The sequence below is a fragment of the Sinocyclocheilus rhinocerous genome, unplaced genomic scaffold (genome assembly GCF_001515625.1).
Source record: "Sinocyclocheilus rhinocerous isolate Xijiao unplaced genomic scaffold, SAMN03320098_v1.1 scaffold878, whole genome shotgun sequence".
Lineage (NCBI taxonomy): Eukaryota > Metazoa > Chordata > Actinopteri > Cypriniformes > Cyprinidae > Sinocyclocheilus > Sinocyclocheilus rhinocerous.
In genome coordinates, this window is record NW_015664312.1 from 538,707 (window position 1) to 554,890 (window position 16,184).

The 16,184-nt window shown below is 36.8% G+C and overlaps 1 protein-coding gene across 1 annotated transcript in view; it reads right to left on the reverse strand.

The window, feature by feature from the left end:
- mmp15b (matrix metallopeptidase 15b) overlaps positions 1 to 12,495 on the reverse strand; it is a 39,342-nt gene extending 26,847 nt beyond the window's left edge. Inside the window, exons 1-2 of the mRNA XM_016540824.1 lie at positions 11,632 to 12,495; positions 302 to 450 (exon numbers count right to left, since the gene is read on the reverse strand). Of these exons, the coding sequence (XP_016396310.1) occupies positions 302 to 450; positions 11,632 to 11,763 (281 nt within the window). The 5' untranslated portion in view covers positions 11,764 to 12,495. The remainder of the gene's footprint in view (positions 1 to 301; positions 451 to 11,631) is intronic.
- Between the last annotated feature and the right edge of the window lie 3,689 nt (positions 12,496 to 16,184).

Genomic DNA, 16,184 nt, shown 5'->3' on the forward strand with positions numbered 1-16,184 from the left:
TGCTTTGTATATAGACTATTTGTGGGTGGCTGTTTGTTGTTTCACCTATCAATTCGTGTGGATAAAGTATAATAGGGTAAATCCTGTATAGTGATTTATCCTATATAGTGCTTGCATAAAGCAAGTAGTGCATACACTTGTCATTGTCATTGTAAGCCCTCTTTTGAGGCACGCGCAAGCGCACGAACACAACCCCCCCCCATTATAAAAAAAAACAAGTGGGCTCCCCCAAAGTCCACGGTACAGTTCGAACACTGTTGTAGCTGATACATTAGATCATGTGATGGAGTGAGTCTCTTACTCGATGGTGATGGGGTCCAACACTCCAGTGATCTCCAGCCCGTAAAAGCGCTGCATGTCACTGATGGCGTTCAACAGGATTTGAGCTGAGCGCATGGTAGACATCTGCTTGCCGGCCTGCGGGAGGTAGCCGTACTGCCGTAGCCATGACTAAGTGAAAATCACAGACAAAAGGAATTAAATAAGTGATCTCATTAGAAATCACATTTTCTTTGATCTTTTGTGATCAGGGATGTTCATGGTTATTGTTATTATTAATTTTGTCAAAATTTATATTAATATGTATTTCACAATCTTAAAAGTGAAGTTTTAATGTAGAATGAGTATGTTCTATGCATGTTATTATTAACAGTAATAGTTCAAATAAACTGCTAATTAAATTCACTAATTAAATATATATTTAAATTGTAAGTAAAAAGTAATCTAACTGCATGATATTTGTAGTCCCCCACATTTTGCAATATTAATGTGGGGAATATTCAATTAATTATGAAAATTCCTGAAAACTTACATTCTTATTTGAAATATTTCAGAGTATGGAAACATAATGCAACTTTGAGAGGAAGTTTTTGATAACATTCTATAACATGTATTTATCAAATAGATTAATACATTAGCACATAGTTGGTATGAGTATGCAGTAGAAGCACAAAAGAAAAAAAAAGGAGAAAAGGGCCCCTCTGTTGATTTGACTGTCTGTGCGCGGGAATACAAAAATACAGAAGTTTGATCTGTTTTAACAAAAGCCATAGAGCTGTGAAAGTCTGCCAAAAGACACAAAATGACATGTCATGCGGCCGACTTTTGCGGACAAATAAACTGGGATATCTGTGCACAGGTACACATTGTTCATTTACATGCATTACAGAAACTATACAAACAATACAACGCTGGTTAAAAATAAGCAAACTTATCCTTTAAGGTTGAAAGAGATTATGAAAAACTAAATTAAGGCCCAAACAGCAGCATAAAATTTAACTGCTGTGCCATAAAAAAGATCACGTCATCAATCTGTCACTGCCTTGAGAATGAAGGAGAAAGAAGATATTGTCACAGACTGAAAGACCGTCACACCTAATACTGGTCCAGACTGTGTGAGAACACTTGAGGCTGATGTGACCACAGATTGAGGGGTGACGGCACCAGCTGGGCCAGCCAATTTATCAAGCTTTAGATCTGGCTCTCGCGTTGGATGCAGTGGGTGATTCCAAAAGGCCAGAGGGTCCATTAAAGGGGATGAAAGCTTGACATGATGCTCTGGTTTGAATTAAATGTGGTTGCACCTACTGCCTATCATCATTAGTCAGGCATTTAGCACAAATTATGTAATTAAACCGCCCCATTATTAAGCCCACCCTGTGGCAATGGCAACAGACTGTCCTTCACAGTGTTATTATAGTACCACTGAGATACTATTTTAGTATTTTTAATATTTAGAATTTTATATTTCTGTTTTCATTTTAGCTCTAGCAAATTTTCAGTTTTTTGTCATTTTTATCGGTTTTTATATAGTTTGTATTCATTAAAAAGAAATGTTGCCTTGGAAACTAGCTGAAATAAAATACATTTAATATATTTTATTTCGGTTAACGTTTATTTTAATCCAAGTAACAAAAACGTTTTTTTCAATGGTTTTAGTTTTAGTTCAATATAATAACCCTGGTCCTAAACCAGCCAGGACCTCCCATATAGAAAACAGATCAATTTAATATCTCAGTTGTTTCTCCTAGACAGTAATGGAATCAAATAGCAGAGAGCAGTTGGAGAAATCTCTTGCTTCACAGTTTAATCTGAAGGGTTTCAAAAAGTATGAACAATATCACAAATTGTTCTCCAATTTGTAAAATACCAGTCTACAAATGTCACATTCTCATCAAATACTGATGTGAGTTACAATATATTTTATAGCTATATACTCTTACTTTGTCAACAATTGTGTCATTTGTTTCTATTTTATTTTTTTCTAAAGAGAAACATCTGAAACAAAATAGATACTTGAATCATAACTGAGAACAAATGCAATACTAAAATCAATACGGAATCAATTGCTTAGAATTGTGTTCAGGACTTTACAGTGCTGTTTTTCACCTGGTCTTTGCAGAAGGCTAATGTGTTCGTCCCACTGGACTCTGCCTTTATAAGGTCCCCTTCTTTTCCTACCCTGTAACCAGGGCCCGTCACACAGTTGCCTGGTCCAGATCTCCATTTTCCACGACCACAGAAAACACAGGCCTTTGTGCCCTTCTGAGATGTGAAGGCAGCTGAATAAGAGTTAAACAGCTGAATAGCTGGCCCTGTTCTGGGCAAGGCTAATATGCCACTGCACCAATCATCTACTTTGTAGAAGCAGAAAGTCACGATAATCCAACATGCATAACTATTTCTCTGTACTTAAGGTTTTAGGACAAATGCCTTACCATAAATAAGTATTAAACTTTTACACCAGTCATTCTGCTACATTCATGCTACAGATATGAATGATGCCTCAAATAATGCAGCTTGTTTTATTACTTTTCCAAGTCATCAGATTAACAATTCTTGTCTGTTGAATGATACAGTTGATGAAAATTCCATAGACAGGGATCAAAACTGCAATATGATTTAGTGCGACTATCAAATCACAAGGGATGTGCATTTTTAGAATGAAGTGTGTCACTGTGTTCGTTTATACGCGAGCAGCTCATGATCCAGTGTCTCAGAGTAGCTCAGTTCACATATGGTGCTTAATACGAACTCATTGCTGCAAGTGCTCGGAGTTTGGGTTGCTTATAATGTGCATTTGGCATCTTCCTAAACTTGTAAAGAGAATCACTTATAAACATGCTGTGATTAACAAAAGAGCTATAAGGGCTCCCTGTGGTTTTTTTTGCCAAAATAAAAGTTTCAAGTTTGAACAAGAAAAAAATAGGAGTGTTGTAATTTTACAGTCATACTGTAAAAATGAAAATATATTTTTTTTTCTTAAATTACTTTTTATTTACAGTAAATATAACAATAGTAATATTTACTGTCTTATTTAGTAGTAATAACATATAATAAGTCAATAAATGTATTATTGTCATTATTACCAGTAGTAGTAGTAGTAGTAGTAGTAGTACAAAATCATATTGGTATATTACAGTCATATTGGTACATAATCACAAATTTTTTGGTCCAAATTGTGCAGCACTACCTAAAACAAACACACACGCACTTTAAATTGAAATGGCAATTTTTATCAGGAAAAAAAAAGCAAATTTTTTTTTTTTTTTTACACAAATCATGTCATCCTACTCTAGACTTACACCTAAAAAAGGACTCGATCCAACAACCACAATTAAAGAGACTTGGGCGTGGGCTCTTTGAACTTGGGCCAGTAAACAACCACCTAGCAACTAGCAACCTACCCTAGAAACTGTATATCAACCTGTTAAAAAACATTCATAAAACCTTAGGAACTTCATAGCAACGCCCTAGAGAATAACAACAACTCTAGTACCTTTTGGTGGTACAATCATTTACTTTGGAAAATATTTAATTATAATTTATTAATTGTTCTTCATGCAGTTTTTAGAAACTAGGGATTTTTTTTTAAATTGTAACAATTTTTACAAATAAAAATGAATTGCACCATAAAAAAAAAAAAGTGATTACAAATGCTAAAAAACTTGGCGATCACTTATGGCATCTAAAATCTACACTTTTTCCGCAATCATTTACATTTATTACATAAAAAGTGTTATTTCCACATCATTTGTCAACTACTCTTGTATTTCCATACCAAATCCAACAATCCCCAGCTTTCTTACTCTCCCTGAACACAATCCTCTTTGTATCTCCCATAGGGCTGTGAGAGAGGGAAGTGCTAAAGGGCTGCGCAGGGCAGGACACACCTTACCCCCACAGATAAGACTGCCTCGCTTTCAGTCATTCAGAGCCCTGGGGCTTTTAGCAGGGCGAGAGGTGGGAGGGTGTGTGTACTCCCACTAGAGAAAGACATTACCCTAGTGTTCTGCTTACTAGCTCATAAAGGACAACAACGTTCTTGCTTTCATGCTTTATATGTTCCTTCTTTAGGTCAAGGGCACCTGGAATCATTCTGCTAGATATACATCGCAGACTATCGAAATGGATGAGATAAATGAAGACCTGCTTTTAAAGCCGTTTCAGCATCCATCCCACCATCACAACATCCCTGTCATGCATACAGAGTAAGGCATTGCAGAGAACAGAAGCAAGGAGAGCCATCCTTCTCTCCCATCAGCCCCTGTGCCAGCGCTGGCTCAACGGGACCTTGAGAGCTCCTGCCAACAGCATGTCCTCCAGGAACCTGTGATTCACAACGTGTCGTGAAAAGACTTGGGTTTAGTGTGTGTGTGAGAGAGAGTGTGTGTCCAGAACAATGTCAGCCAAGAATCTAACGACTAGAGAGCACTATTATTCCTGGGCCTTGGGTGCATGCCATTTTTTGGTCATTAAGTGAGAGGGAAGAGGGAGCGAGCGAACCAGATCAAGTGAAAAAGATTAAGAGGAAGACAGGAAAACAGAACATGACGGAGGAGGGGAGGAGTGAAATAAGTTAAGGCAGACTGGGTTTTTGGCATTTCAGACATGATTCTGGCTCTGATATCTCAGGTAACTGGTCTGGGGAATAATGCAATGACAAATTTCATTTAAACTCCATGTTGTCTTCTCTCTCAGCTCTGCACATCCAGTCTACTGAGCCACAGGGAGCTGTGTCACTGCAGAAAATACAATAAATAGATTTTAAAAAATATATTCAGGCTGTATCCTTAATGGCAGGCAATTGGGTAATGAGACTCAAAGCAAGGTCAAAGGACAGAGCACATCAATCATTTGTCAGTTTCATTTTCCAGCTGTGTAAATCAATAACCTTAATCAATGATAACAGAAATGCCAAACTAAATTAAATAGACAAATGTGGAGTTATTGGAAGGAGGTGGAAGTATCACCAAGAGAGTATTTAGAAAAATAAAACTATTCAGCAACTGACTAATATCTATGTGTAGCTCTAGTAGTTAGAAAGCATTTTAAGTAGGGATGCACAGTATTATCTGTATCATATCAGCTATCGGCCAATATTAGTGTTTTTTTTTTAACATTAGTTAATATTGAATATATAGGCCTATGTATTAGGCCAGTATAGAACATTTAATTGTGAATGCTAATCTAAAAGCAGTAAACAATTAAATCCATAAAAAATACAGTAGATACTAAGTAGATAATAAAATAATAATTAACAGGACTACAATGAAATTTTAAAAAATTCTTCAACATTTCTCATTTTAATTTAGTTTAACTTGGTATACTAAAATTTTAGTTAAAAATAATAATTAAAAACTACACAGACATTAAAAATTCTATAAGAAAATGACAAAAACATACAAAAACTTTTAAATGATAATGGAAAATATAAAATTAAAATAATTTAAAATATAAAAAAATATAGTATCTAAAAAGAAAGAAGAGATACTAAAAATAACTGATTATGATTAATAAAGAGTATTTAAAGCATTTAAAATGATTTTTTTTTTTTTAGCACCAAATATATATTTACCAATTATTTTTTACACCAAATAGAATTTTAATATCGGCTGTACCATCAAAATGTAATTAATTTTAATTTAATATATATATATTTTTATTTTAATATTAGTACATTGTGTATTATCAGCAGCATTGCGGGTGTCCTTCGTAGGGAGCCATAATGCATTGAGGCAGATGATACAAAATAACTATAATAATATTGTGTTATAGTATAATTTTTATAGCAACATGCACCAAACATTGGATTTTCCAACAATTTTCAAATCCCCCACATGCTTCACATAAGGAGCATTATTTGTGTGGTATTCAGAGTTGCTGTCTATGAAGAGCGTTCCAAATCAATCACTTATGATGGTCCATTTTTGTGTGGATAAAGCAGCTGCCTATGTACAGTGGACTGCAAGGCAGGCCTAGCGAATGTGGCTCAATCCCCTCATGACCTTGCAGTAATTGAGCTGGTGAATGTGGCCCTGGTTCTTAATAAGAGAGGAAGTAGAGCTACCAGTCAGAAGTACAAGTCATCCACTGAGACATGGACACAATTAGTAGTTAATGCGGTTCCACGGTCCAATCACATCTCATTAGGGGGAAGTCATGGCCTAATGGTTAGAGAGTCGGACTCGTAACCCAAAGGTTGCGGGTTCGAGTCTCGTACCGGCAGGGATTGTAGGTGGGGGGAGTAAATGTACAGTGCTCTCTCCCACCTTCAATACCACGACTGAGGTGCCCTTGAGCAAGGCACCGAACCCCCAACTGCTCCCCGCCCACTGCTCCGGGTGTGTGTTCACGGTGTGTGTGTTCACTGCTGTGTGTGTGCACTTTGGATGGGTTAAATGCAGAGCACTAATTCCGAGTATGGGTCACCATACTTGGCCACATGTCATGTCACTCACTCACTCATTATCCCTCTCAGTCATAGTGAGGCAGCCCAGACCCCACACAAACAGCTCGCCACGAGTTTGTGGGAAAACACAAGGATGCGACGTTCCACAGATACAAAGGGCGGATAAAGAACATGAGGGAAAAGTGGGACTCCAGGGTTTAAATGCAGGATAGAGATATGGTTGCAGGAAGTGATACAGTCGGCTCCCTATGAAGTACAGTCCGCATAAACCCCCTCCTCTCCCTGCTCCTTGAGCTCTTCCTGTCTCTCTATCTCCCTGCACCTCTGAACACAGTCAGCTGAACACAAGAAGTCTCATTGTTGCGCCTCAGCTGCCTGAGAGCCCTGCAGTCCTAAACATCTCTTAACTGTTTCTGTTTGTGGCCTATTTAGAAAACTAAATCGGTGTTGCATTCACCGATCACATGCAGCACACAACACCTCTACACTCTCCATGCAACACTCCTCATAGTTTTTCTTTAAAGACATGGCATATCCAGAAATGACTCTATTTGAATTGCCAAGATAAAGCTATCTGAAAAGGAAGATTATCCATGAGGGAAAAAACAACGGCCGAAAGCAACCTTGTTGACAGTCCCTACTCCAGGAAGTACACGTTTATAAGACACCACTTTGAAATCATATCTTTGTTTGAGAAAGCAAATGCTTTTCTATGAAGTATTGTATTGTAAAGAACTGAATGACAAAAGGCTCTCAGAGCAACACCCACACAGAAACTCACAACACTCCCTATCCTCACTCAAGCGTCTGCATCGTTTGTGCTATGGGTGAATTGACACAAGCTTCGAGTTTGCACTTTTTGTCACTCCTAAGGGATCATCTAAAACATGTAACTCTACGATCAGACTTTTTTTTACTGCTCACTCACTGGTCTCATTCGCTTACAAATTTTTCTGCAAACATATTTTAAAATGTTATTTATTTTATAGTCACACGATCCTTCAGAAATCATTCTAATATGCTGATTTGGTGCTCAAGCAGTTAAAACTGAGGTAAAAAAAAAGGCAATATGCTACTTTTATTCAGCAAGGACATATTAAATTGATCTAAAATGACAGTAAAAACGTTCATAATATTACAGATTATTTTCAAATAAATGCTGTTTATTGAACTTGTATTTTTTTAATTACTACAGTTTCCACAAAAATAAGCAAGAAAAACTGTTTTCAACATTTAGAACATGAAGAAGAAGGAAAGAGGAATAAGAATAAGGAGGAGGAGGAGAAGTAGACTGATGCTCTGGCTGCTGAAAATTCAGCTTTGCCATCACAGAAATAAATTACATTTAATAATTAAAAAAAAAAAAATTTGAACTGGTTTTGAGGATGATACACTTGGGATTGCTTGAGGATCTTGCTGCACAAGCTCTCTCATGCAGGCAGGAGTGTCATATGTTTGCTCAGTGATGAAAGGCTGTAAAAGAAAGGTTGTGTGGAAAACCTTTATATGAAGAAAGCTTGGGCGTGTTTATGCAAACTACTAACCTCAGGCACGTGGACGCTCATTTAGAAAACTCAAATTCATTAATGTTAGAGAAAGGTTAAGAACAAGGACAACCCCTAAGCTATCATGTGCTTATAAAAATGTATAGGCCTAGTCCATGAATTTTGAATGAGACCCTGTTTTTATAACATTCATATTCTTAATTGTGAATCTCGAATGCAAGTTGTAGGCACAATATATTCTTAATGAATTAATCAAAGTAGATCCGAAACAACGTGTTTATGGACTTTAAGTGCTAGATGAAGGGTCAGCTTTATAATCACAACCTTTAAAGCTGATATACTGTAGTAAGATAATGCATGCATACTATACTTTTCTATAAGGTTTAGGAACTGCATTTGAGGCTTTGTCCCCACAGTTGTCTCACCACACACCCAAATCAGTGGGTCATACAGCTTTAACACATAATCCCCCAAACATCCATCTACCACTGTGGCATGTGCAGTCCTATATACTGTCATTCAACATCAACTGGTAGAATTACTGAGATAAACTGCTTCTTTCAAAAAGTTTGGGTCAGCTGTAGGTTTAAAAACGTCTATATTTCCATATAAGCCCAGCCCAGAGATGAGGACAGTGATGCAGAAGCTCTTTCAAGAAGTGCACTGTTAGATGAATAAACTGAATTGAATTGTTCAAAGAGTACCAGTACACCCTCAGGAAAAAGCTACCTTTTCAAAAGGTACACCTTAGTACTAAAAGGGTGCATAATAGGGGTGGGCGATATGACCAAAATCTTATATCACAATAATGATATATACATCACGATATAGTTATTTTTTTCTTTCAAAAAGGTTTTTATGATATTAAAATCTTTGATACCATAGAATTTTCATAATCCTTGTTACCAATATCAATATCAAACTAATTCAAGTCTAAAAAGAGACAAAAAAAAAAAAGAAATAAGGATAAGAAACTAATTGCAAGCAATCGGACAAAAAACTACAATAAATAATAAACGCTAGATACTTTGTGTAAATTAATTAGTCTTCATGTGTTAATTATATTTATCTATCTATCTATCTATCTATCTGTAGATATATATAATTAACACATGTATTATGTATAGATTCTATATATAGGGGCGTTTCCGCCGAGGAGGCAAGGGAGGCAGTGTCTCCTCAAAAAATTGGATGAGAAAATAATCGATATTACAAACATAAATTGCAAATATTACTAAATATGGCATTAAAAGTATAAAAGTCACTCGTTTATATAAAGTAACACTGTCAAACCACAAATAACAAATATTGCTAACATTTTACAATAAGGTGTCATTTAATGTGTTAACTAACATGAACAAAATGAACATTTATTACAGTATTTATTAATCTTTGTTTACATTAGTTACAATAATACAAATACCGTTGTTGATTGTTAGTTCACAGTGCATAAACTAATGTTAACAAACACAACTTTGGATTTTAATAATGCATTAGTAAATGTTGAAATTAATATTAACTAAGATTAATAAATGCTGTAGACGTAGGCTATTATTTATTCTTGGTTACTGTTAACTAAAGTAGTTAACTAATGTTAACTAATGAAACCTTATTTTAAATGGTTTCCAAAATATTGTTCAAATTGTTACTGCCTTTAGTTATTATTTGGAATAAATATAAAAATGCATAAACACACTATGAAATGTATAATTAGTATAAAAATATTTTTTAAAAATAATAGAATTGTTTACAAAATAGAATTGTATTTGTTCTCTTTTTTATGTGACATTTATTTAACCAGGAAAATGTGACATATATATATACAGTTACAAAAGTGATTTAGTCAAGAGCAGTGAGAGATTTTCTAGCAATGTGCTATGATTAATATGAATGGCAGACAGGACGAATATTGGACAGCTTCCCCTTTAAGACCGAAGTCCGAATCCAATAGCATATACTGTTACGCGTTATCTTTTTCAGCTGTTTACTTTCTCTTAAGACCTGAATCACTGTGTTTATGAGGATACTTGCAAAGACGGGGATTATGACGCATATAAGTGTGTTTATGTAATCGTTCAAAGCCAATAAAGCGGCAAAAAATGTGCACTCCTCTCACACAGAAACAGAGATGGCGCACGCATATAGCTCTGTTGTTTGTGTTTCAACGGCTTAAAATCGGTTGTTTTAAAACGGCAGTGCTTAAAAACGTGTGTCCATGCTAAAGATGTAGTCCCTCGTTTAAGAACGAGCTCCTCGTTTTGTCCTGGCTTGTCGTTCTCCACCTGGCTGGTTCTGTCTCTTCTGTTTCATGACAGAACTTGGTATATATTAGTACCTAAAAGGTACAAAAGTGTACCTTTTGAATAGGTACTGCCCCAGTGACAGCTTTTGTACCTTCTAAGAGTGTTCTTATACATAATGGAAGGAGAGTGTTTCAGTTGTGTGAGAAAAAAACTCTCATGGCCATCACAGCAAAAGTTGGCTGTATTACAAAAGTTGGTGGGCGATAATATAGCCGATGTGATAGCCAGGTGTGTGGGAACTGCAGGTTACAACTGCCCATTTTGAGGTCAGTGTTATATCCAGCTCAGAGGAGCACATCTAGTTATTGTTCATGTTATTCCAGATGATTCAGGTTAATCTGGGTCAGGACTGATGTAAAAGATTAAGAAGGCAACAGATACCGGAAAGGATCAATATGAGGCTCCCTGCCAGATTTGTGAAACTGATGAGTAAATTAATCAATTCAGAGAGAGTTTAGATCTTTGGCTTCTGTCAGTCTCTTTGCTGAGTGCCAGACCACCAATGACAGGGTTTGGGCCACTGCAGCACTGCATACATGGGTTATACAACAAACCTCAAACCACACAGACTACAAAGTCTTCATACCTCCTACCACTTCAAACTAAAAACATCCCAAAGTTGGGCTACAAGAAGAGGCAAGAACTTTGGTGTTTCAAAAATCTTAGTTACAAGCTAAATAACAACTTTCTAATTTGCTCTCTGATATCACCGCCATTCACATGCTGAGTTACAAGCATTCAGCTTAAATCAGCGGTCATATAAAAACCAGACCTCAGACTCTGCTCTAGAAAAAAAATATGCACAGTGCATTAAACCTAAATGAGAAATAGACCAAATAGCCTATATGGATGACACTTGTATCAAACACATTCAATAGAGAGAAAGAGCATTAAAATCAATATCAAAGCAAAAATATTTATGCATACACAGTTGAACAGCCCCACTAATATAATTTATCTCTCTCTCCATATATATATTTATATATTATATAATATAATAAAGCCATCAAATTGGTGCCCAAATGTAGTGACCAAAACATGTTCTCACCAAACTTTAAATAGTATGAGTTCTATAATATGATCAATTTGTGATACAAAAATGTGCACTGCATTGATCTTTTGAAATAATTACCTCTCCATTAAAGGTTTCATCTCCAAAGGTGCACGCTCCACTCATCAAGAGCACCAGAAGAGAATAAATTACAGTCCGTCTCCAGAGCAACCTGAACGGGTCATCCCATAATACTGCCATCATTCTCATCATCGGGATCAGTGAGAGCAGCTAAAACTCAACAAAAGTGTAACCAAACAGGTTAAAATATAACTATCCGCAACTAAAAACACAAAAAGTCCAATGCACTCAGATTAAAAACAATATCATTCTGGGGTCTCGTTGTGTGTCCTTTCTGCAGAAGCGCACGGCTCTTCAGTGCTACAATCATTCAGTGCGATTTAAACGCCAGTCCCAGGCGCTGTACCAAGAGTCAAAGAGGTCCGATGCTCTGGCGGAAGTTTTTGAGCGTGTTAGGTATCATATCCAGCGGGTGTGCCCACTTAATGGTCGTTTCAGCCCACTCACGTGGTGCCTATAAATTAATTACAGCTACAACCTACTTCAAAGCAGAAGCTGTGCAAACTTACGTTGCAATTTCCTCTTGTAGTATGACTCGGGAAACGAAGCATGAATAACAGCTGGTGTTACTGTAGTGGGTGATTCAACTGAGATTTGGCTTTCTTGGGACAGAAACTCCCTCGCGAACGGTGCCGTCGGTCGTCGCGCAGCAACCACAATACAAGAGCGCTCAAATTATTAGCAGATGACTGACGCGCTCTGACACCTGTCTTGGATCACCGCCCTGCTTGTAAAGATTTAATATGATAGTTACTTCTCGGTCAAATCCACGTTTTCTCTCAGTTTTCTTGGGCGGGTTCCAAGTCGTATCCGCCGCGTGCTCGCTGGTGGCTTGTTGTGACGCCTCTCATGTGTGCAGCGAGTGACTCGGACTTTGTGCCGAATCCTGCGGCGTGTCCCGCTGCCTTGTAAAGCTGGAGGAGGGGCACAACAAGACGGACACCAGTAAAGTATCCAGTGCCACCTCCAGTCTGGACACAAAGACATGTAGGCCTATTCCTGCTTTGCAGTGCTTTTGAGCTCTGCAATGTAAAAAGTACCCATATGCGGTTAGTTGTCACTTTAGAAAGTCGGCTATTTCTATAAAACTATCGAACAGACATTCAGAAATATGCTCTGGTCAAGCTCAGACAGGTAAAAAATAATAATTATTGATTATTTATTTACACAATGCACGAAATGAACAGGAATAAATAAATGCCATTATATGTATCGAATTTACTCGCACTCATTGTGACAGACGATTGTTCTTTTGCTAATGTGACAACTTGAATGAGATTGTGTAGAAAACTGACAGTCACATAGTGTGACACAGCGTCTCCTACAGGACAGTTGTATTGCTAGATTGTGATGCATCCCGAAGCATTTGAATAATTCATTTAATAATACTTATACATAATACATAACGCAAGTAGTGGTGCGCTCCATCTTCACGCAAACCGAATTTGAATATTTACATAGTCCTTTAGCAGATGCTTTTATCCCAAGCGACTTACAAATGAAAACAATAGATGCAATCAAACCACCAAAAGATCATTAATATGTAAGTGCTGTGACAAGTCCCGAGGCCCGTTTCAGAGAGGAGGTTAAAGGCAGGGTATGTGATTTTTCAAAAACACTTTAGAAAACTGATTCGGGCCGAATAGCAAAACAAACTTGTAGCCAATCAGCAATAAGGGGCGTGTCTACTCGTGATGTGGAGGAGAGAGCTTTCAGTGCATGGGACGGACATTAGCCGAGCCGAGCGACAGAAAGATAGAGATGGCAGATAAAAAACAAAAGAGGAAGCCGTCTGTGGAACGATAAGGCAAGAAGTAGGACCCGTGTAAATATCGGATCAGCTTTCCAGCGCTGGAGAGAACTCAAGGAGCGGAGGCCTGCGATCGGACGCCGAGGTTGCTTTGTTTCTTCTCAATAGGTGAGTAACACCGTGTCTACAACAGCTAACGTCTGCCTACACTGGACGCGATCAAACGACCGTTGAAAACCATTTGAAATTCGTGTCAGCACGTCATAAATGGAACCCAGCAGCAGTTTTCTGTTGGGATTTGTTGCGCCGCGCCGCTCACGTCCGTAGACACGGTGTAATATTGGTTTTCCGTTACTGAATGGGAGGTAGGCTATGTCAAACCTTAGAAAGCAGAAGCCCCTTTCTGAAAGAGAGGTAACTTATACCAAAGACTATACCCTTAAAGTCTTTCTTTCAGTCTACTCCTCCTTTTTAAAGGGTAAGCGATGTTTAAATAGCCTCATTCATTCATTCATTCACGCAGCAAAAAATGCTTTTCTGAGTAGCTATTTTGGACTCTAAAAAAAATCTCTTAAATTAGCAAATACACTTAATAAATAAATGTTAAAAAAAAAATCTCCCTGGAAACAATAAATACCTTATGTCATTTTTCTTATGTAGGCTAGTAAATGCGTCTTGATTTAAGAATCTTTAGATATTTTGACTGGAAAAAAATACTAAGAAAGAAAAGCCTTTTTTGCAGTGCAGGTACATTCATTGCACATATTTTCATAATGCAGACACTTTGAAAGTGACAAAAACGGCATGTCCTTTTATACAGAATCCAGATGAGGAGGCTGCATTAATTCGTAGGGAGTTACATTTACTTTGAAAGATTATTATTTTATTTTTTTTGCCATATCCACATGCATATTTATTTGAGCGGTACCATTTTAAAATTTTAGTTTTCTATATAACATCAGGGATGCAGAGCGGTAAGGAAAGTGTGCCTTGCTCTCATGCTCTTTGTGATCATTTTTGTGTTGTTTCCTGAGCACAAACCCATCGAAAATGAAGCTGATTAATGTATAGAATGGAAGGGTAGTTCAAGCTGCTGCACATTGAAATAGACACTGAATGATATTTATTTAATATGTCAAGTGTTTGTAGCCATACACCCATGAACCTTTTTATGTTGAAATCTTTACCTGATTGAATTATGTTTTTATACTTCATTTTTAACTTTTTTTCTTTTACCTAAAATCAGTTCAATAACTTAGGCCTACAGTTCTGCCACTTTTTACCTTTGATTATTACAGTGATTAAGAATTAAAGTTAAGTACTGACTCAGAAGTATGCGGACGTCTTTTTGTCGGGTGTTGTTGCCATGGTGACTCATAATTTCGGAGCTCCATTGATCATGGCTTTTCATAGTCATGGTGAACGCACTAAACTCAGACCCTGCGTCCCAATGTTCATACTATCCATCCTAAATAGTATGTGAGATTAAAATAAGTGTATCCCAAAGCATAGTATGTTGAAAAGAGTATACCAGAAGTCCCCAGATGGTCTACTATTTCAGGTAGATTTTTGAAGTGTGGATCTGTGCACAGAGGAGCAGAGCAAGCACAACCAAAACAATTTTAACCCAGGCCCAAAAGTAAGGTCACTTTCATAATACCTTATATTGTGAGTGTTCATTCCCAATTTTTTGTTTATCTCATAAAAACATATATTGTTTCTCTTATGTACAACATGTACTAACAGTAATACACACAGTTAAATAATTGTCTTCTCAAAAATGAAAATTAGGAGAATACCAACTACTAAATACAGTTAAACATATCTAATAAATGAGAATACTTCCTTATGGTTTTTATTAGTATAGTCATTGCCTTAGTGGTCAAAATGACCATTACTACAGTACAGAGTGCTCTGTATATTGTTTTAAACCATTTTAATTTTTTACCCTTTGCACATTTGAATGAAATCAGCTTAATACAAACTGTAGAATTAATATTAACTTTGAAGAAGTACAAGAAACTAATTCTCTCCAAAGCTAAATAAAAAAAATTAACATCTGATTGGCATAAAATATTTCCTTTTAAATGTAGCATGAGTAGTATGTTTTTAACTGGTGAATCATATAAATATATTTGTGTAAAACTTAAATCTATCACAGTCTGCATTTTTGAGACTCCTGTACTTGTCATTACCAGGGCGTCTGTCTTGTGTTTGCTCCTACCTCTAAAAAGCTTAGTCTATTTGAACTGTCTTTGTGTTTTAAACAGGTGTATTAAAGGACTGACTGTGAATGTCAGAGATAAGAGCATAATTGACTGTGTGCTGAGAGCAGTAGAGTGTCTAGAGCTGTCAAATTAGAGTGCTTTCTAACACCCATCAATGCAAACAAATGAAGGCTCTTTTCAAATCCCTTTATTCAAACACACACGGAAGTAGAGCATTTAGGCCTGCCTAAAGAAGAAGATGGTCCATACACAAGCCCCCATTCATTCTACACACAGAGAGAAGAGAAAAAACCTGTTAATGGGAAGACACTGACAAAAACGTTTTGCCATAGTTGTTTATAATTTCTCTTATTTATACATGTAACTAAGCAGATATTACACTGAAATAATAAATTAGTTTAAAGGGATAGTTCACCCAAAAATGAAAATTTGATGTTTATCTGCTTACCCCCAGGGCATCCAAGATGTAGGTGACTTTGTTTCTTCAGTAGAACACAATCGGATATTTTTAACTCAAACCGTTGCAGTTTGTCAGTCCTATAATGTCAGTGGATGGGAATCACGGCTTTGAGAGT